We start from the raw sequence: 21,103 nt of genomic DNA on the forward strand, positions 1-21,103 counted from the left end.
GTCTGCCTATCTGCCTATGCCGCGCCTATCGCTGGAATTTTGCTTTAAAACGTCTTCCTCTCAGGGAGTCATGCTTGACATGCCCTCATAGTCACCCCTACAACTTTCATAGCATAATAGTGAATGTCGAGTTTGTCTTGAACTTTAACGAGGGCATTTCCCCCTCCTAGTCATCGGAGGCAGGGCTGAACTACCTCGCATCTATAGCTGTAACCATGGAGGTGGATAATTGCGACCATGTTCATTATGACGGGATTGCATGTGATGGCTAGCAATCATCTAGACATCCGTTTCAAGAGTGTTTCAACGTTGACTTGCCTCCCAAAGTGATCACAATCTACACTTTTGAGTGAAGTCATCGGAACTGGTCATGCTTCAGCGTTATGCTTAGGTAAACTTCAGCATGGCAAGACCGGCGACGGTAACGTATTTGGAGAAATCAAAATTATCTAATTATGTAGAATCGCTGTTAATGGCAGCAATGTTTTGACAACAACGTGTGAATTGCTGCCTTATATCGTTGCCCGTTTCTTCTCGGGGAAAGTGCGCGTGCCAAATAATCCCCCATGCCTAGCTCTACCGCCACAAGTCTTCATGTTAACTTCTCAGTTTGCATCTATACCCCCTATCCGTGCCACTCGCAACAACGCACGCGTCTTTTAGATTGAACTTCCGCTGACACAGTCATCCTGTTCATTGTGTTCCGCAACATGCATACCGTCACTTCACTCTATCGAGTTCTTCTCCTTCTTCTACTTGCATGTAAACTGTCCCAAGCGGCAAACATTCTCATAACATCGGGCTCCAACTCCGGCAGCCATTTTTCCGTTCTGTCGACGGTTGGGAAGGCCCTAGTCGACCGTGGACACACGATTACCGCGCTGATCAGCGATGCCTACGCCTATAAGACGAAGGAGCCGCAACATGCGCACCTCAACTTCGATATCTTTCGTGAGAGCGAGACGAGTTTATCGAGGGATTGGCCTGCAATCTACGCTAAGTATCTCGTCGAGAAAAAAGTGTCACCTTTTGGTAACTTATTTCACTGGATGCCCCCTGCGGTGACCTCCCTCGTGCGAAACTGCAGGGATATGATTGACCACTTCGTTGGAAAAGCAGTCCGGTACGATCTCTTCTTGTTCGATGGCCACAGTCCTTGCTCGCTGTTCCTCGCTGGTCGGCTCAACATCCCGTACGTCATCCTTATCCCCAGCGGGATCAAGCCCTCTCTTGCAAGACGACATGGTATCTCTGATACGTCCACCTACTATCCCGAGATGTCCACAGGTCTTTCGTACCGTATGAGCTTCTTTCAGCGGGTCTCGAACACCATCGCAGCACTCTCGGGCGACGCAGTCGTCTTCTTCGAGTACGACGTCCTTAGCTTCATGCTCAGCTTCTCCTTCAACATAACGACCCCGATCAGGAGCTTGGCGTCCAACGCGCAGCTCGTGCTGGTCAACTCGGACTTCGCGGTAGATTTTCCTTTCCCATTACAACCCAACGTCGTGACGGTCGGCGGTCTCACAACAAGGCCCAACAAACCTTTGAGTGAGGTAAGAATTTCAAAGTGTCCTTTGCATTTCATTCTTTGTTGAGAGATATTGCTTCACGTTGTGCCACTGTCTCGGACTTCTTATTACAGTGCAATGTCTGTTCACAATGACTCAGTGACCAGTATCAGAGTGCCGCTTCATAAAGTGATCACATGCAACAAAAGGAATTCATAACGATTCCAGTTTGATGAATGCAGTTATGAAACCTAATCAGGTGAGTAACTAAACAATTTTCGGCTGTTGCTATGGTGACTGCAAGTTTGCATGTTGCAGTCATTGCAATTCATTCTCTTACATACCTAGACCCCTGGTCGCGTCATGTAACGACTATATATATATATATATATATATATATATATATATATATATATAAGCTGTTGATCAGAACAATCTGAAACCCAACTTCATCATTATCATTTTACACTTGGATAATGTGCTATTTTGCGAAAAAAAAATGCTATTTGATTATGAAATAAGGCTTCGAACAAAATGAGCATCCGAACCATTCGATTCTTCTTAAAGGAATACACAAAACGTGAATCAATACCTTACATACAGTCAGACTATTATACACCGGTACATTACACTGTATAACTTATTCCTGTTTAGATAATTTGTCTTTAATTCAAATTCAGATGAATGATTACCATACTGAGAGGAAGAAAGTTTTAAAACGGGCATTCACACAACATCTAATTAAGCATTACAAGCATCGGCTTTCAAGCGTATAGACAGAAGCGCCATCTTTGAAACGTGTCAGCTATTGGTTAAAAAGACACACGTGCGTGATGATACTCTCTGAACGAAGGAAAAGCGCATCGACGTTCAGGATACGTGTGACGACATGATTGTTCCTGCGTAGGCAGTGGTAGGAGAGCAATATAAGGAATATCAATTTGCACTTTCGAAAAGAACAAGTGCGATTTTCAACTTAAAGAACAAACGAATAAAATACAAATAAATGCATTATTGGAGGATATTTCAGCAAAACTGGGAAATAATCTTAGCATACAGCGTCAACTTCTACAGCGGGGAAACCATTATTGACACTTCTTAACATTCAGTGAGCGTTCTCGAAGATACAGGGATTGGGTACCAGTATAGGTTCATCAGCTTTAATAGGCATGTCACACACTTGCTCCGAGACAACGGACAAGAAATGGACGACTGGTAATCGGGTCGGATTCTGCTGGTAGCATAGCTTTACTTATTTTCTTTATTTTTGACCTGAAGTAACTTGATATGACAGGCACTATAGAACATGCTGGTGGACAGCATAAATTCATTCCCGTATTACAGCTTGCTCATCACCTCAAAGACGTATAAACGCATTTTCACAGCTTGGGCAATTAAGTCTACTCTTTGGTCGGTGTCGATACCAGTGATAGTAGCAATATTCGAATATCAACCAGCAACTAAACAGCCACACAAACTCTGTGTAGAAGGAGGACGTCTGTCTGTCTCTATTACATACCAAGACCTCTACCCTTAGTCTTACTGCACCAGGGAGTGCCGTCTTCGACGATTTGCGCGGTTGTGTCGAACGTCTAATTGTCAATGAATAGAGATTGCTAATCAACTAATAATCCAAATATTCCCTGTGACACCATCTTTGCCTTAAAGGAAACCCAAACCCAAAGAGCAATTTGGACTGAGTGCAAGCAGCAACATCAGTGGAACACATCAGTGAAAGTTTGAAGAAAATCGGACAATGGATGCAAAAGTTATGAATTGTCAAAATTTTAGTGTTGGAACCACGGAAGCAGGAGACTACTAGAGTTCATGACGTCATGTGTGGACAACAATATAAAGAAAATATAAAGAAAATTCAACATACTTTCACTTTTCTAGCGTAATGAAAGAGCCCTTGACTAACCGCTTTCAAAAAGAAGAATGAAATATTACAACATCAAAGCTGATGAAATGTGTAATTTTCATCAAAGGAATCTGTGTGTGTGTGCGTGTGTGTGTGTTGTGTGTGTGTGTGTGTGTGTGTGTGTGGAATTCTCATTATTCTTCTTTATACTGTTGTCCACAAATGACATCACACTCTCTAGTAGTCTCCGGATCTTTACTAATTAACAGCTAAAACGAATCTGGTTTTCGTGAAATATGCTGGCATCTAATTTTTACAAAACATTCCAGAGCTTGAATTACGATTTCTGATAAATGGTGTTTATCAGCATTGACAGGATTACTACTTTAGGCAACCTGCTATGCGTCATGTGTTTTGTTGTTTTTTTTTCATTCTAGTTTGAAATGCTTGATCGCATCTAAACTTTATTGAGATTCCCCCCCCCCCCCCCCAGTCTGTCCATTTGACAGAATGTTTGATGGCAAGCCTTCCAACCCTTCGGTGAAAGGTTGCGTAGATTAAAATGAGACTGATAATAACTTATCGAAGAGCGCAGAGAACCTCTAGAATTCAAAGTACCAATATCAGAAACTTGCTACCAGCGGAATTTCATCTGGCTTTATTCATGACAACAACCTACAGTTTGAGCATTTGAGAGTACACGCTTCTACATCATGATAAATCTGATGAATAAAAAAATATATATGGTACTGCCGTTGAAGTTTATAATTTTCATGTATCTTTCAATATTCAGAGGTTCTGCGTCAATGATTTCCCCCAATGGACTGATCAGTTTCTATAGTGCTTCCATTCTTGACGCAACTTAAGTAGTCTTCCAGACTTGCAGCACTTTCCACAGGACGTTAATTCTTGGTCACATACTGTACAGTGCACTGAAGTAGGCTCGTGGATACAATCGTCATGCGTATCCAATATACTACATACTCCCGATAATATGCAGGCCGATCAGTATAAGTTTGCGGGTGGGGTGGGTATTGGAGTGAAATAACTCAATGTTAATAAACGGAACATTAACAACGGTGTACATGCACGTTTCTAAGTATGACTGGTATGTGTATGTATGCTTGTAGAAAAGCAGAAGATTCCATTATACTTGTTAGTATCTCAAGATTTGTCTCAGCTGGAAACATCACTGAATTTAGATTCTTATTTTAATGGTTATTGCTGAATTTGCTTCCCGACTGGGTGTCTGGATATAACTACCGTCAAATTTCGATTTTTTAAACTGTTATCATGCGACTTTCATTTGGCATGAATATGCAGAAAAAAAGGGGGAAGTATAGCTGTAATATTACACGTACGCGTACACAAAATCATGACGATAATGATTGAAAAGCGTAGCAATGTTTAACGCTACATGCGGCGTGCCATACGTTTAATTAACGGTTATTTGGAGTTCAACGCGTCGTCAACTGACACTTCGTCACCAATTAGGGTCTTTTGACTGCAGGACTTTCGGCTGCCATTTTTTGTCGCCTCGACACCGAAAGATGGGCTTTAACTACTCACTTCCCTCTTAAGAGAGTCTTTCCGTATATTCGCGCGTCGAAAACATATTTTTCTGGGTTTGTTTGTTTTGTTTTTTTTTGCTAAATAATACACGTCCGCCCTCACTCGAACTGTAAAAATGCTCATATGTTAGAAGAACAAAATAAAAAACAAATAAGGTGTACCGTAGCTGTTAATAAGTGATGTTTAAGAGAAGGAAGCTTGCGCCATAAAAAGAGTTACAATGATATGCGATGACTGACTTACTGAATAGGACCTAATTTGCGATTGTTAATATGATCAAAGCATTTCGAAACATATCAGGAAGTGTTGTTACCTTGATAAGATAAAGTGGGATATTATTCCAGTATGTACATGATATAACATAGCATTCGTTTCATTTGCAATTTATCAAGAGGTGACAGAGATTATTGTTTCCTAGAAACCGTGTTTAGTTTCTTACCCCACATGCCCTACAGGAGCACCACGTCACGGTGAATTGAGATCATTGTGGTGATTATGCGTTCCCAAGGCAACGTATCTCCCTTTCATTCTCTAACCTAACCCTCTCAGGTTTTCTCTGTTTCTTTCTCGCCGTGTGCCTAGTCTCTCTTCTGCTTCACGCGGGGAGAAGGCAGACAGGAAACTAAGAAGCCGATCCACACGGCGATGAGTAACTCAATCCCCTCATGTCAACAAACTTTCTGCACCCTGCTTGTCCTTACTCCTCTCCCCCTCCTCCCTCTACATTTGCCCCCTCTCCCACCCCCCCTATCAATTGCACCCTCACCCATACACAGCCCCTCTTCTATTCCCTATTACACGCCCATGCAAGTCATAACCGGATGTATTAACATTTTTATGGGTATAGTTCTTAATAGTGAAGAGCTATTTATTCCAATGCTTCTTTCTTTCAGTACTTGGAGTGTATACAGTTCCCATTATCAGAGCTTAGGTTAACTTTTGGTCGGTACAAAAGTGTATGCTAGAGATTCAAGTAGGTTATTTACTTATATCTCTTTCAGACATGGGCGTAAATCCCGGGGGGGATGGGGGGATATATCCCCCCCTGAAATGGAGGAGGGGGGGATGGCCTGTACAATCATCCCCCCCCCCCCTGAATTTTGAAGAAAATAAAATGGAGGAAGCAGAAATGTGATTGTATCAATTTTGGCATATTGCATGACGTTTGTACGCCGGCCTTCAGACAGGTAACAGAGCTGAACAGTATTCTATCTTGTAGGAAATCGAATGCATAATTTTCTCAAGCTCTCGCTCGCTTCGCTCGCTCGCGGACATGGACATACACTGTAAGGTATGGCTCAGACGTTGACAACGTCAAATAGTGTAGGCCTACATGTAAACATGCTAAGACGAGAGTAACTTGGGACCATCTGCAAAATATGTACGAAAACAAACAAACAAACAATAACAAAACTATATTGCCATAATTGAACCCCCTCCATTTCCTGAATCATTCATGAGGAACGACAGTGACTGATGATTCAGTCAACATACATCTATGGTATACCCAGGGAAGATCAGGGGCGTCGAGAATATCTCGGGGGGGGGGGGGGGGCAAAGGGCATTTGCCCCGCCCCTACGAAAGTGTTTAGGCAGGCAAGTCATTTATCCCCCAAGCAATTTCCGAGATGAGGACAAATTTCGAACTTTCTTAATGGAATTATTGTCCAAATACCGCCAGAACTATGCACCAAATCGTTGAATTGCAATCATAAACATGCAAAAGCTCCGCTATACTGGATCCCTTTCGATAAGTACACTGTTGAGATTGACGTATATTTCCCTAATTTGTCAAAGAGAGTGCAGCAGATCTTTCACTTAACAAAAGCTCCCTCATATGCAGAGACGTCGATGGGGGGGGGGGATGGTTCCCCCATAAAAGTGGGACAAACCAAATCGCAAAATTATAGCTAAACACGGCAGTTTTTGGGGTGTAAAATGTCAAAATTTTAAAGCTCGCTCGCTCCGCTCGCTCGCATTTAAGCGCTAAAGCCATTCCCCTGATGTTGCTGCCAGTGATTGACAGCAGTTGCGCCAGGTGCGCCCCCCCCCCCCTAATCTCCAAAGCAAAAAATATAGCTACAAATGGCAGTTTGGGGGACTGTAAGATGTCAAAATTTTTCAAGCTCGCTCGCTTCGAACACTCGCATTTAATCATTATGCCATTCTCATGATGTTGCTGCCATAAATTGCCACCAGTTTTCGCCCGGTGCTCCCCCTTAATTTCCAAAGCTAAAAATAAAGCTACAAAAGGCAGTTTTGGGACTGTAATAAGTCAAAATTTTCAAGCCCGCTCGCTCCGCTCGCTCGGATTTAATCATTATGCCATTCTCCTGATGTTGCTGCCAGTAATTGCCAGCAGTTTTCGCCCGGTGTGCCTCCCCTTAATTTCCAAAGCGAAAAAATACAGCTACAAACGACATTTTCTGGGATTGCAAATGTCAAAATTATAAGGCTCGCTTGCTCCGCTCGCTCGCATTTAATCGCTATGGCATTCTCCTGATGTTGCTGCCAGTGATTGACAGCAGTTGTGCCCGGTGCGTCCCCTTTAATTTCCAAAGCAAAAAATATAGCTACAAATGGCAGTTTTGGGGACTGTAAGATGTCAAAATTTTCAAGCTCGCTCGCTTCGCACACTCGCACTTAATCATTATGCCATTCTCATGATGTTGCTGCCAGTAATTGCCACCAGTTTTCGCCCGGTGCTCCCCCCTTAATCTCCACAGCGAAAAACATAGCTACAAACGGCAGTTTTGGGACTGTAAGATGTCAAAATTTTCAAGCTCGCTTCACTCACTCGCATTTAATCATTATGCCATTCTCCTGATGTTGCTGCCAGTTATTGCCAGCAGTTTTCGCCCGGTGCTCCCCCCCCCCCTTAATTTCCAAAGCGAAAAATATAGCTACAAACGGCAGTTTTGGGACTGTAATAAGTCAAAATTTTGAAGATCGCTCACTTCGCTCGCTCGCATTTAATCATTATGCCATTCTCCTGATGTTGCTGCCAGTTATTGCCAGCAGTTTTCGCGCGGTGCTCCCCCCTTAATTTCCAAAGCGAAAAATATAGCTACAAACGGCAGTATTGGGACTGTAATAAGTCAAAATTTTGAAGCTCGCTTGCTTCGCTCGCTCGCATTTAATCATTATGCCATTCTCCTGATGTTGCTGCTAGTAATTGCCAGCAGTTTTCGCCCGGTGCTCCCCCTTAATTTCCAAAGCGAAAAAATACAGCCACAAACGACAGTTTGGGGGACTGTAAAATGTCAAAATTTTCAAGCTCACTCGTTTCGCTCGCTCGCATTTAATCGTTATGCTATTCTCCTGATGTTGCTGCCAGTACGAACTGCCAGCAGTTGCGCCCTGTGCGCCCCCCTTAATTTCCAAAGCGAAAAAATACAGCCCAAAACGGCAGTTTTTTTTACTGTAAAATGCCAAATTTTCAAGTTCGCTCGCTTCGCTCGCTCGCATTTTATTGTTATGCCATTCTCTTGATGTTGCTGTCAGTAATTGCCAGCAGTTTCACCCGGTGCCCCCCCCCCCCTTAATTTCCAAAGCTAAAAATAAAGCTACAAACGGCAGTTTGGGGACTGTAATAAGTCAAAATTTTCAAGCTCGCTCGCTCCGCTCACTCGCATTTAATTATTATGCCATTCTTCTGATGTTGCTGCCAGTAATTGCCAGCAGTTTTCGCCCGGTGTGCCTCCCCTTAATTTCCAAAGCGAAAAAATGCAGCTACAAACGACATTTTCTGGGATTGCAAAATGTCAAAATTTTAATACTCGCTTGCTCCGCTCGCTCGCATTTAATCGCTATGGCATTCTCCTGATGTTGCTGCCAGTGATTGACAGCAGTTGTGCCCGGTGCGTCCCCTTTAATTTCCAAAGCGAAAAATATAGCTACAAATGGCAGTTTTGGGGACTGTAAGATGTCAAAATTTTCAAGCTCGCTCGCTTCGCACACTCGCATTTAATCATTATGCCATTCTCATGATGTTGCTGCCAGTAATTGCCACCAGTTTTCGCCCGGTGTTCCCCCTTAATTTCCAAAGCTAAAAATAAAGCTACAAACGACAGTTTTGGGACTGTAAAATGTCAAAATTTTCAAGCTCACTCACTTCGCTCGCTCGCATTTAATCGTTATGCCATTCTCCTGATGTTGCTGCCAGTACGAACTGCCAGCAGTTGCGCCCTGTGCGCCCCCTTAATTTCCAAAGCGAAAAAATACCGCCCAAAACCGCAGTTTTTTTACTGTAAAATGCCAAAATTTTCAAGGTCGCTCGCTTCGCTCGCTCGCGTTTTATTGTTATGCCATTCTCTTGATGTTGCTGTCAGTAATTGCCGGCAGTTTCACCCGGTGCCCCCCCCCCCTTAATTTCCAAAGCGGACAAAATACAGTCACAAACTGCAGTTTTGGGACTGTAAAATGTCAAAATTTTCAAGCTCGCTTGTAACAGTTTGTCAGAAATATATCACTCTCCTCCCACTTTATATTTCATGCAAAAGAGTGAGACATCCGATCCCTGTAAAGTGTGTGTGTGTGTGTGGGGGGGGGGGGGGGTTACCAAGCTCCTCTCACCCCCTCCCCGTCCCCCTCAAGGCTGCGCCGGTTCGGTTATGGGCTTGTAATCGTGGTGATGGTGACTATCGCCGATCATCCCCCCACTCCTCAGTATGGATTTACGCCGTTGCTTTCAGAATACAGATATGGATGTGAAAACATGTTTTGTAATATGTCATTAGAATCAGTTATTGAGCTCGCTTTCTAAATGGAAAATCTTCTCACTGTTAATAAAACAGAAGTCAGATGATAAACATTACTAAAGTGCATGATCAGAAATAATTTTTGCAGACAATAACTTATAAACTTGTCTGAATGAACTAAAAATCACACAAGTTACAGTACATACAAATACTGGACAAGCACCATCATTATCGGGATACACTTACAAATCTATGTCCATTTTTGCCGTCATTTATTTTTGTGTAAAATACTGTAAGTCAAGTGATGCTAAAATGATTTCGATATCTTATCCTTTGGATGACAGTTCTATAACTGAGAGTACGAAGCACTGGTGAGTGTTTTGGCTCCGAATGGAACTACAAGTATTTTCAAGGCCCGCACAGATCGCGTCCACGGAAGTGGCGCAGCATAAGACACTATTATAGAATCGGAGCAGATCGAAGAATGCATTGAAACAAAACGGTACTGCTTAATATAGAGCAAAAGATGAACTACAAAAAGGGAAGACAACGTTATTTTCAAAGCAATTCCAAAGTTAAAACTTTGTTGGCAGTCATATTTCAAGAGATGAATCTTTGTAAAAAACCCTAAACATGTAGAGGGAAAGGTTATTCTTATAGCGTGCTCAAACCGTGATCCAGACTCTAATTCAGTCATTCGATTTATTAGAACGAGGTAAGGGACCAAAAACTTCTAGAGCGTGACACCAAAAGCGTGTCAGCGTCTTTTGCAGTTGTTATTCCAGTGTCATTAAAGCAAATAGAATGGAAGTGTCTGTCCAAATTATCTTTGTAGTCCATGGGCCAGGCCAGATATTGGTACCATCTGAGGTGGCAATACCTTTTTGGTGTCATTTTGTTTGTCGGGCATAGATATGCTTATCAAGCTATGATAGCATTTCCAAATGAGTAGCTTAGTTATAGTAAATGAATTTTAAATCAATTTGGTCTCGTTGTTATATCCCTGTACTTCTGAATCGAGACCAACCGCTATACAAAGAAGAGCACTGTCTTCTTAATGTTCACAGGTGTTCTGTTGTAAACGCGGTGCGCTTAGTCTTTATTCAAGGCAGCAAAGGGAATATCCAAGGGTTATGATGTCCACAGCGCTTAGTCTAATATTCAAGACTGCGAAGGGAATATCCAAAGCTTATAATACAGTGTATATCGTCGTTGGGGTGACAAGACCTCGTATCTCAAAAATGACAAATGTTCAGGAGAGCAAAAAAACATGGCGGCCAAAGCACTGTAGTGAATGGGAAAGCCTTTCCTTTGACATGTCATGGTGGCTTCATTTTTGGAGTAAGACCTTTGGGATTTGGCCAAGATATCACTTGACCCATTATTTGACCATTAAGCCAAAAAAAAAAATTTTGACATTTTTGAGATACGAGGTCTTGTCACCCCATCGACGATATCCCTTTATCTAAAAACAACAACAACAAAAAAGCAATTTCTAGTGAATTCTAGCGTATTTTTCAATTATTTATCATTTTCCGGTGAAAACGCTATGGTGAAAACGCTATTACCACGCCAATGTCGCTTTATTTCCATCCAACAATGAAAGATTGTGCAAAAACAATGTACTGGTACACTACAATACATTATAATTAATAATGTTGTAAATGAACAGAGTGATTTTTGTTTAAAACTGATGTATTTGTTGAGAGGGGGGTATAAAAACAGTATAGATAATCCCTTTTATTAGGAACTTTAGATATGATTAACGGTACATTGGTCTAGATAAAGACTAAGCGCACCGCGTGACAGCTGTGGACATCATAACCCTTTGGATATTCCCTTCGCTGCTTTGAATAAAGACTAAGCGCACCGCGTTTACAACAGAACACCTGTGGACATGCAGAAGGCAGTGCTCGTATTTGTATAGCGGTTAGTGTCGATTCAGAAGTATAGGGATATAAAAACGAGACCAAATTGGTTAAAAATTCATTTATTATGACTAAGCTACTCATTTGGAAATGCTATCATAGCTTGATAAGCATATCTATGTCCGACAAACAAAATGACACCAAAAAGGTTTTGCCACCTCGGGTGGTACCAACAACCCATTTTTCGGCTCTTGGCCCATGGACTATTGTACTCGGATCAATTTCCGTCGTAATGTGTACACGAAGTTGGGAGCGATTTTCTCTTGTGACTTGACTTTCGAGGGAGAGTAATCGTGCAGCTGACGATGGACGTCCGGGCAATTGTTGACGAAGTGACCCAAACAAAACGTCCATTACCCAAAGCGCACCCGACCAATCGTATTGTCTGTTCTCTACCTATTATCGATCACTTCCGGTGCAATTTTGTGAAGAAAACAACAAAAGTCCGCAGTGTATCGACTCTTTTACTCGGCAGGCGAAGACTCTTGAACAAATTGCCCTTCCATTACTAGACTTGATCCCACTTTTCCTTTCCAACGCAGCAGTAGGGATGATAAATCAGTGATTGTAATTTTCGTGTAGCTGACGACAGTGTAAATTTAATGATTTTTTTTTAATGGTCAATTCATAGGAGTGGCAGCGTGGAGCTATGATCAATTCTACGTAATCACCAGTCCTGAATCAAAGAACGCATGAATGAAGAAAGAACAACTGAGGAGTCGAAAAAGCGTCCAAAGGATTGTATCCTTCGTACTGAGGGTGAAAAGTCCGAGAAATGAGTTAAACACCATAATATGGCTTTCTCTTGTCTCTGTTTTTCATTTCTTCTTTGTGTGCCCGTTAACCATGTACTGTATGTGGGGTCCTTTGGGGATCTGTATACAGTTTAGGGATTTAGCAGGGAACATGTCAATATGTTTTAACTTTCTGCCATGGTGTGATCTTGTTTACTGAATCGGAGTCTCGTATTTGTCAAACTCGTATGATAAATTACGATGTTATAATGCAGACATGACATATCATCCTCTTTGATTTCTGACAGGAATGGGAAACCTTCGTAAAGTCATCGGGAAAACACGGCGTGGTTCTCTTCACTCTCGGCACCTACGCGGGTTCTGCCATGACGCCCTACGAGATGGAAAAATTTGCGCGCGCTTTTGCCGCCATCCCACAACTCATCGTCTGGCAGATGAAGGAAGAACCGCCAGCCTCGCTTCAGCTTTCGAGCAACATCAGAATCGTGAAATGGATGCCACAGAATGATCTTTTGGGTACATTGCACAATTTAGTTCGTTTTCTGAACGCACGCCAGGGCCCTGTTTCATAAAGCTGGTCGTAAAGTTATGCATCATTTTACGAACGACTGGAATGTAAAGTGCTATATATCATGTTTCAACACTCCCACCCCTACGTTTTTGACGAAGTATGACGTTACGTCAATATTTCATCTACATTGGGGGAAAAAAAAGACTTTCAACTAAAAACATGTGTTAGAATGTACAAAATAATCATTATCATCTACAAATTTCAAATTTAGCTATTGAAATTTAAAATGATTAGGAAACATCTTGGCTTTCCATTCTTTAGCAGTTAGTAGGGTCGTGCGTAACTTTACGAACAATTCTGTGAAACAGTGTCCAGGAGTATTCCCCCATCAATGAAATTTAACTTCCCCATCAAATGTTACATCCCTTCAATCTTTCAAGGTCTTTCTAAAGGCAATGATATAAATAGATTCATGCTGTCAATAAAATATTCATGATATCGCTATTAGAGTCTTCTTTTTCTTTTGTTGGATTGCTATTAACACTATAAACAATGTCATATTTTCCATGACTTGCAATAACCCAGGACACCCAAGTCTCAAGGCGCTTGTCTTTCACGGCGGCAACAACGGCATGTACGAAGCCCTCTACCACGGTGTCCCGATGGTGGTCATGCCGCTGATCTACGATCACCCCGACGTTGCAGCGCGCGTGGTCGATCGCGGGATGGGCGTCGTCGTCGACTTCTTTTCCTTCACTAGTGAAGAACTGACGCTCGCCATACAGACGGTTATCAATAATTCGAGGTTAGTGTACTAATTTCCTCAACACATGAGAAAGAGTCAGGGCGGTGAGTTGGCTCAGTCGGTAGCGCGTACCCGTCTGCCTCACGATCAAGCGGCCCGGGTTCGAACCCGAGTCTGGACTCACTGAGCAATGTTGTGTGTAAGCATACCGTCCCCTCTAGCAAGAGGCAAAACACTCTGTCCCTCGGATAGGACATTATGGAGGTAATGCACGTAAAAGATCCCGCTTCATACATTCATCGCGAGAACAGGGTGTTTAACCCGGTGAAGTGGTCCCACCTCACATCTAACTGGACCATGGAAGACCAGCTTAACGTAGCTGAATATGGGCTATCCAGTCATGTTCTCAGATGGAAATGAACAAACAAAACAAAAGCAATCAGGTCAGTGTGAATAATGTATTTGTTAAGAGACTATTAAGAGATACGCTTTTCTGAATAAAAAAGAAAATAGTTATTCTTTCATATTGCTAACGATGACACAAATTTTCTTTAAACGCTTTAGAAATTCTACAATTTTGGTTTTCAAATTATACACTGTTTCTCGCTCCACTATAGATATCTAGCAGATGCTGTCTTCTGTATATATAAGATGTAAATTACGTACAATTGAAGTTGAGACAATACCGTTGAAACTCAGAGTATCTCTTTATCAACATTATGTTTGTAATAATCTGTCCATTCATTCACTCATTTACATTGATATGTCCTTGTATCTCTCTCCCTCCCCCCTCTCTCTCTCATTAGCTACACATTAAACTTGTGCCTACATAAACGTACCTTTTTTATGTTTTTTTTTTTTTTCCCTAGCAATTCATATGTTCAGATCAGGGATTGTGGTTTTAGCCCGTATAGAAATACTTGCTTGCCAATCTAATAGTCGATATCTTTGCCGATTTCCACCCCATTTGTCCATCTATTGCAGCTACCGGCATCACACTCAGCGCGTGTCTGCCATCTTCAAGGCTCACCCTCAACCGCCGCTCGAGCGGGCGGCGTTCTGGATCGAGCACGTGATGAAGTACGGTGGCGACTACCTCCGCTCGTCGCGCACCGACCTCTACATCTGGCAGGTGTACTCCCTCGACGTCTACGCCTTCCTTCTCCTCCTCATCTACCTCTCCTATCGCGTTCTAAAATTCTGCGTGGTGCGACGATATCACAGGCACTTTCTTGCAGCCATCTTTACTTGTTTGAAGCTGCCACTGAGATGTCTTTCCCCCCTGGGTCTTCGCCATGTCATCGGCAGTAGCATCGGCTGGGGCGTGGCGGGAAGACTAAGAAAGAGGTGGACATCTTCTAGCGTCGTTAAAGTCTGACTGTTGCGTTCTCTTCACAATCGCTATGTCGCATCAGATGGTAGCGGCAGCCTTTAAATAATTACCTGTTTAAGTTTAGTGATTTTCATACACTGCAAAGCAGTTATTTGATGTTGTGGTATAGTTCTGTTTTATTCATCAGTTAATCGTCCTCTTAAAGTGGTTCTTTTTAATAAACTCCTGCTTATGCATTTAATTTCACGGACATTTTAGCCACACTGTGAGTGTCTAATTCCCAAAAGACTAGTCTATGAAGTCTGTGACTTTGCGCTCATTTGGGGTAACGAGAACATCATTACTCGTGACGTCATCACCATGACGTCATGAGTAACGATGTTACTCATAACCAAGACCGCCATTCTGACTCACCTACAAGACTATACACCCATGCAATAATAATTAACATCAGAATATTGTCGCATCGATCTTATCGTTTTGCCAGTATTTAACTCAATTCGTCCGAATGTGTGTTGTGTTCAATTACTGCCTTTTATCGAAAATGACCTTGCTATATAGGGATAAAATATTAGCCCTGAATCGTAGTTGTTCAACTTCATGTATAATGTAAAGAAAAGAGTGTGTACTTACTCGTTATTCTATCGCGTAGAGAGAGAGAGAGTGACATGACGGTTTCAGCTTCGATATCTGAGACCTGATACCAACCGTCTCTTGGTAGTGTTCAGAAAAAACGTATTTCGTTGTTGTATAGAATAGGAAATTTAGTGTTGTCACTGGAGTATATAAACATACTGCTGTATGAGATGTTATTTTCGCTACAGGGTTAAATTTTCGCGAATTTTGCGATTCACAGTCGGACCGCAGATTTAACAACACGCGAAAATGTCGCCATGCACTAAGGTAGTAGTGCACTTATGTATAGGCCTCTGTGTCAATTCGCGAAAACAACATCTCGCAAAAATGTCCGTGACAAAAACGACACCAATGCCAATGACCTTATTATGTCTCTTAGACTCAATAATGATGGCATCAGTAATCACTTTTTTTTCAAGAAACTCTTAAAGAAAACTGTCACAATTTGACATGCAAAGAGTGATAGTAGAACGTAATATACTTAACGATGCGCAATAACTAGTTGTGATAATCATAATTGTTTTATTTATGACGTACATGCATGTCTCTTATATGTGGCACTGTGTGTCAAGAGGGAGATTCACCCATGCTTGGGTGAAAGTTATGGACATTTCAAATATTTCTCTATTTGAAGTTGGTAGCAGGTCAGATAGTAGCTAGACCAATGTAGACCGTCTGTCCCATACGTGTTTTATAGGTCCGCGCCTCCGAGATATCATTGTTATATTTCCCATATTATGAAAGGATATATGGAGTTCCGACACAATGTAACATACCATCTTATGAATTAATCGCCTGCTCCAATTGAAAAAAGTCTACCTTCGTCGACTTACGTAAATTTCCACTAACACGAAAGAATTAACACAATTTATACATCCATAATCCAGGGTAGAATTTTCTTCAATTTAGTACATTTTTGAACTTGTGTGGGGTTGACTTAAAAGAGACTAACAGTATGATAATCTAGATGATGCTTGCTAGGTTACATTTCATGAATCAAAACTGCTTAGGTGAAAATTACCATCCAGTTTGATCAAAAGTTTAGGGTAATTTTTTTTTTCATCTCCCACCCCCCCCCCCCCACGTACCCTACGTAAAAAAGAAAAACCGCTACATTATTATAAGACAATTAACAAGCAACGATCGACATCCCCAGATCATCACCAACGATTTATCCCTACTAACAGAAAGAGTTTCAGATTCCCAAAATGCTCCTTGAAATAGGATGCACAAAGGACCGAGGCAACGACTTAAACCCGATGATCTTAAACAAAACTCTTGCAGTTTTGCGTGGATTAAACATGGAGGAGTAGGTAAATGATCATTGCAGTAATCTGCTATACTTATTCTTTTCAGTGAATTTCTGAAAAAGCGGTATGGTTGAACAATGAAGGATCTATTGATGAGGAATGTATTATGTCGTCAAGAAATATAGTATATGATTATGGACTTTGTTTCAATGTATCAGTCGGCTAGTAAGGTGGATGACTTGATTTAAAAATTCCTGAATAAACTCTTCTGATCTCTGGGTCTGCATCGAGACTCCTTGAATTGAATATAATGCAAATGCGCTATGCTATTAAACGGTCTTTCAAACTGCTAATGCTACTATAGATCTAGTCGTTGATGTTTGTGGTACTGCAAAGTATTCTTATAAAAGTGTTGATAGGGAATATCAGGCTTTATTATGAGGATAATCGAATAACATCTTTTTAGAAATTAGAAATCGCTCGGGAAAAGATCCATTGGACCTTGAAAAAGCTGTAGTGTGACAAATATGTATCTTGGTGGCTGACTTTTTTTTATTTTCTCGTGCTTGATCCGTGGAGCAATAATGTGATAATAAAAAAGTCAGTGATATTCAGTAACAATTTTCTCTTTGAAATCATTGTTTTGTGATGACACGTAAGCTGTTAGTCTTTTCCTCCAGTCGTTGTCGTGACCGTCAATTGCCAGTTCTCTTTGTTTAACTTTTCTCTTCTGCTTGAAATTGAAGTAACATGGAGACGATTCCATTATCGTGGGTGCCTGTGGAAGACTTTCCGAGAATTTGCACAGGAGATACTTTTCCCTCGTGTTTGTATGTATGTGTGTGTGTGTGTGCGTGTGTTTGTGCGTGTTGTATTTGTTGTATAAATGTGTGTATGCTTATAACATCATACTCCATGGTTATGTCTAGTCATAAATTTTGTGAGGGATGTGGTGTGACCTTGACTTAACTAGTCATGAAAGTAGCAACATTATATTTTTGAATCACGATATAAAAGGGCAACTACCCTTAAAGGGATCGGCGCATCAAATGAAAGAGGTCTATGATAGGGTGAGGGATGAGCGTTAGTTTGAGAAAGATCCTGTTTGCAATTCCAATCAGTATACTGGTATGTCACATAGTTATAACGTTCTGCGAGGATAATTGAAACAATGACAATGAATAGTAATGATATCGAATTTAATGCCTCGATATATAGGACTGAATAGGAGACTTGATAAAATTGCTGAATGTCAATTACAAAACACCCTGAAGATTAAAAAGATACGTCATATCAAGAGATATCACTGAGATCATAACAAGCCGGTAAATTATTAACCATGTGGCATTACCGTTCTTGTTGTTGTTTCTGTTGTTGCTGCTGCTGCTGTTGTTGTTGTTGTTTTATGGGGGAGGGTAGGGCTGAAGGGGCTACAAAGTGTGGTTTGTTTAAAACTCAAGCTAAGACTCGAGCTTAGTTTGATTAAGGGGCCTCGGGATCAGGCTAAGATGTATTCTGGTTCAAAAGTCACACGGGCAGTTCTAATGCATCGTCATCTGAAGCCAAAATTCAGCAAACACGCACGCTCACACACTCAAATGAATAAAGACATCCCACAAAATCTAGCACGTAGGTAATTCTTAAAGGTCGTGAAGGAGTGACTTTATGCAGCGAAATAAGGTCGTCTTATCTGTCCGAAGACGGGAGCTTTTTTTGCATTGTCATCCTGTATTTCCCATCAGATTTACCGAGAAGAATGATTTTTAAATTTCTGGTTGGGTATTTGCTAGTGTAGGGAGGGAATTTTGCCGCACTGCTGCCGTTCTCCGGCAGTAACTAGAACAGTTCAAATTCATGAAATTCAATCTTCCGTTGAGATGTTTTCATTGCAACTGATTGACAAATTGCCCTACATCGACGTAAATGAGCACTGAATTAATTAGTGTTTTATAAGTAGTAGCCATGATTTAAAAAAAAAAAATCATGGGCATACATACTCGAGCAGGATTCGAACCGACAACCCCCTGATCTCGCCGGACAGGCATCATCTCCACTAGACCACCGAGCTTCCGCCCATGATTATTAAAATCACACAGTATACCCGCTGCATGCCATAAGGACAAGAACCAACACTTGCTGTCGAGCGGAAGCTCGGTGGTCTAGTGGAGATGACGCCTGTCCGGAGATCAGGAGGTCGTAGCTTCGAATCCTGATCGAGTATGTACGCCCATGAATTCTTTTATCATAGCTACTACTAAAACACTAATCAATTCAGTGCTTATTTACGTCGACGTAGGCCATTTGTCAATAAGTTGCAACTAGAACAGTTGTAACAACTTCATGATGATGCTCCCTCACCATATTGTGCCCCCTGCATAATAGTTCGATAACGTGATTGTTTTTGTGCAGCTGGTTGTTAGCTCTTGGAGTGAGTGTTTCTTTCACTTCTCTCGTGATCGGCATTGGATGTCGTCATTAGCAGTTTTCTTTTGTTTTTAATCCATTTTTTTAAGGTTGAGGGGTTAGAAGGGAAGGATTTACTTCTTTCCAACTGAAATCATCTCCTGAGACTAGGCAAAACAAAGCATGCGTGGCAATTACGTAAAATATCAAAAATTAATTTACACGAGAGGAGCCGATTGAAAGTGATAATAACCAATGTTCATATAACGCTTTTTCTAAACAGATTCAAAGCGCTTCAACAATGTCAACAAAATACAAGATATCGACAATATTTACTGAACAAAACAAAAGAGAGAAAGAACAGAACAAAACAAAACAAATAATGACTTTAAACGTAATCGTCAGATCATTAACAAAATTAATGACAAGCAAAGAACGGAATGCATGCCGCTTTATTTCAGTCACCTATCACTTTCTCCCCCCCCCCCCTCTCTCTCTCTCTCTCTTTATGAAGAAAAAATAGATGCACATGCTGATGATATAAGAGATGATTAACGATATAGTACAACTTACAAGTAACCCGCATAAATGCTTGATGCGGAGTTGTTTTGTCTAGCGTTTAAACGATCGATCTATTGGGAGAGAGAGGGAAGAGTCATATCAATTGCCGTGCGCAGAAGTAACTCAGATCGCCTAGAATGTCTTTTATGTTAAGCGCATAATCTCTTCTTATACCTGGTAGACATGTTCGGTATTATAGTTGCTGGCATATTCCGGGCCCAGCCTCTTAAAAATATTCCGATGACATTAAAACGTGCTGGTGGGATACCTCTAGGTCTAATTCAGGAAAGCTCTTGCCCATGTTGTTTCGTGTAATAGGCAGACATTTTGAGAAAGCTGAAAGGAAGGCGATAATGAGAAGATCAACAATGTCGTATCTTAGAGCGAATGTGATGATTGCTGTATGGTTGAATTATGTTGTTCATTCTTCTGGAGCGAAAATTTTGATGTACTCCGAAAAGCAAACTGATGGCGACTTTTCCCTGCTGTCTGCGCTGGCTCGAGGATTAGTGAAAAACGGGCACTGTGTTACCGCCCTGGTCAGCGACTGCCACTACGAGGAGCTGAATGACGACACTGCGTATTCCCACCTCAAGTTCGATGTCTTTGCTGATAGCACGACGACCTTCGTTAGAAAGAATCCGTTCCGATCACCGTCTCGACGTTGTCTTCATAGCCAGACCTTTAACTCCGGTGTTTCGATGACCCGACACCAGCAGACAATCGCTGGAAGCCTTACGAGGTGCAGCTTCTTACTCGACCACGTACTCACCCAAAGAAACCAAAGAGTGCGCTACGACCTCCTGATCGTCGACGCGCACAAGGGCTGCTCTATTTTGCTCGCCGGCGTACTTGACGTCCCGTACATTCTCGTTGTCCCCAGGGGTATCGAACCTTCCCTCTCCCGCCGCGTGGGGGCGCCCGATACCACCGCCTATTTTCCAGAGATTTCATCCGGTCTATCGCACAAGATGAATTTTCGTCAACGCGTTTTCAACACAATTTCCTCCTTTTACGAAGATCTTTCACTTTTCATAGCGAATGACGTATATTTATTTCTCTTCAACTTTAAATACGAAATTCGAGTCCCCATCAATCATGTGATTTCAAACGCTCAGCTAGTCTTAATTAATTCTGACTTCGCTATAGACTTTCCCTTTCCACTGGCTCCGAACGCCGTGGCAGTTGGCGGACTGACGACTCGAGACCCAAAGCCGCTGGATGAGGTTAGTCTGCGATCAATGTCTATTATACTTTCAAAATTTTCATCAAAATCTTAAGTTATCATTTAACGCTTGATTCTTTTCTCTGTCTGAGTCAGGAATCTCCATATTCTT

The 21,103-nt window shown here is 41.7% G+C and overlaps 2 protein-coding genes across 2 annotated transcripts in view; both read left to right on the plus strand.

Moving 5' to 3' along the window:
- Nucleotides 1–710: 710 nt before the first annotated feature.
- On the plus strand, nucleotides 711–14,961 carry LOC139745124 (UDP-glucuronosyltransferase 2C1-like). Its single transcript, XM_071655543.1, has 4 exons — nucleotides 711–1,556; nucleotides 12,615–12,843; nucleotides 13,424–13,643; nucleotides 14,568–14,961. The coding sequence occupies exons 1-4, from the start codon at nucleotides 711–713 to the stop codon at nucleotides 14,959–14,961; spliced, it is 1,689 nt and encodes a 562-aa protein (XP_071511644.1).
- A 5,251-nt stretch (nucleotides 14,962–20,212) lies between these two features.
- LOC139745125 (UDP-glucuronosyltransferase 2C1-like) overlaps nucleotides 20,213–21,103 on the plus strand; it is a 100,791-nt gene continuing 99,900 nt past the window's right edge. Inside the window, exon 1 of the mRNA XM_071655544.1 lies at nucleotides 20,213–20,992. Within this exon, the coding sequence (XP_071511645.1) occupies nucleotides 20,213–20,992 (780 nt within the window). The remainder of the gene's footprint in view (nucleotides 20,993–21,103) is intronic.

Source organism: Diadema antillarum, unplaced genomic scaffold (assembly GCF_040938485.1).
Source record: "Diadema antillarum isolate AM-2024a unplaced genomic scaffold, OU_Dant_1.0 seq00001234_RagTag, whole genome shotgun sequence".
In the NCBI taxonomy this organism is placed as follows: Eukaryota; Metazoa; Echinodermata; class Echinoidea; order Diadematoida; family Diadematidae; genus Diadema; species Diadema antillarum.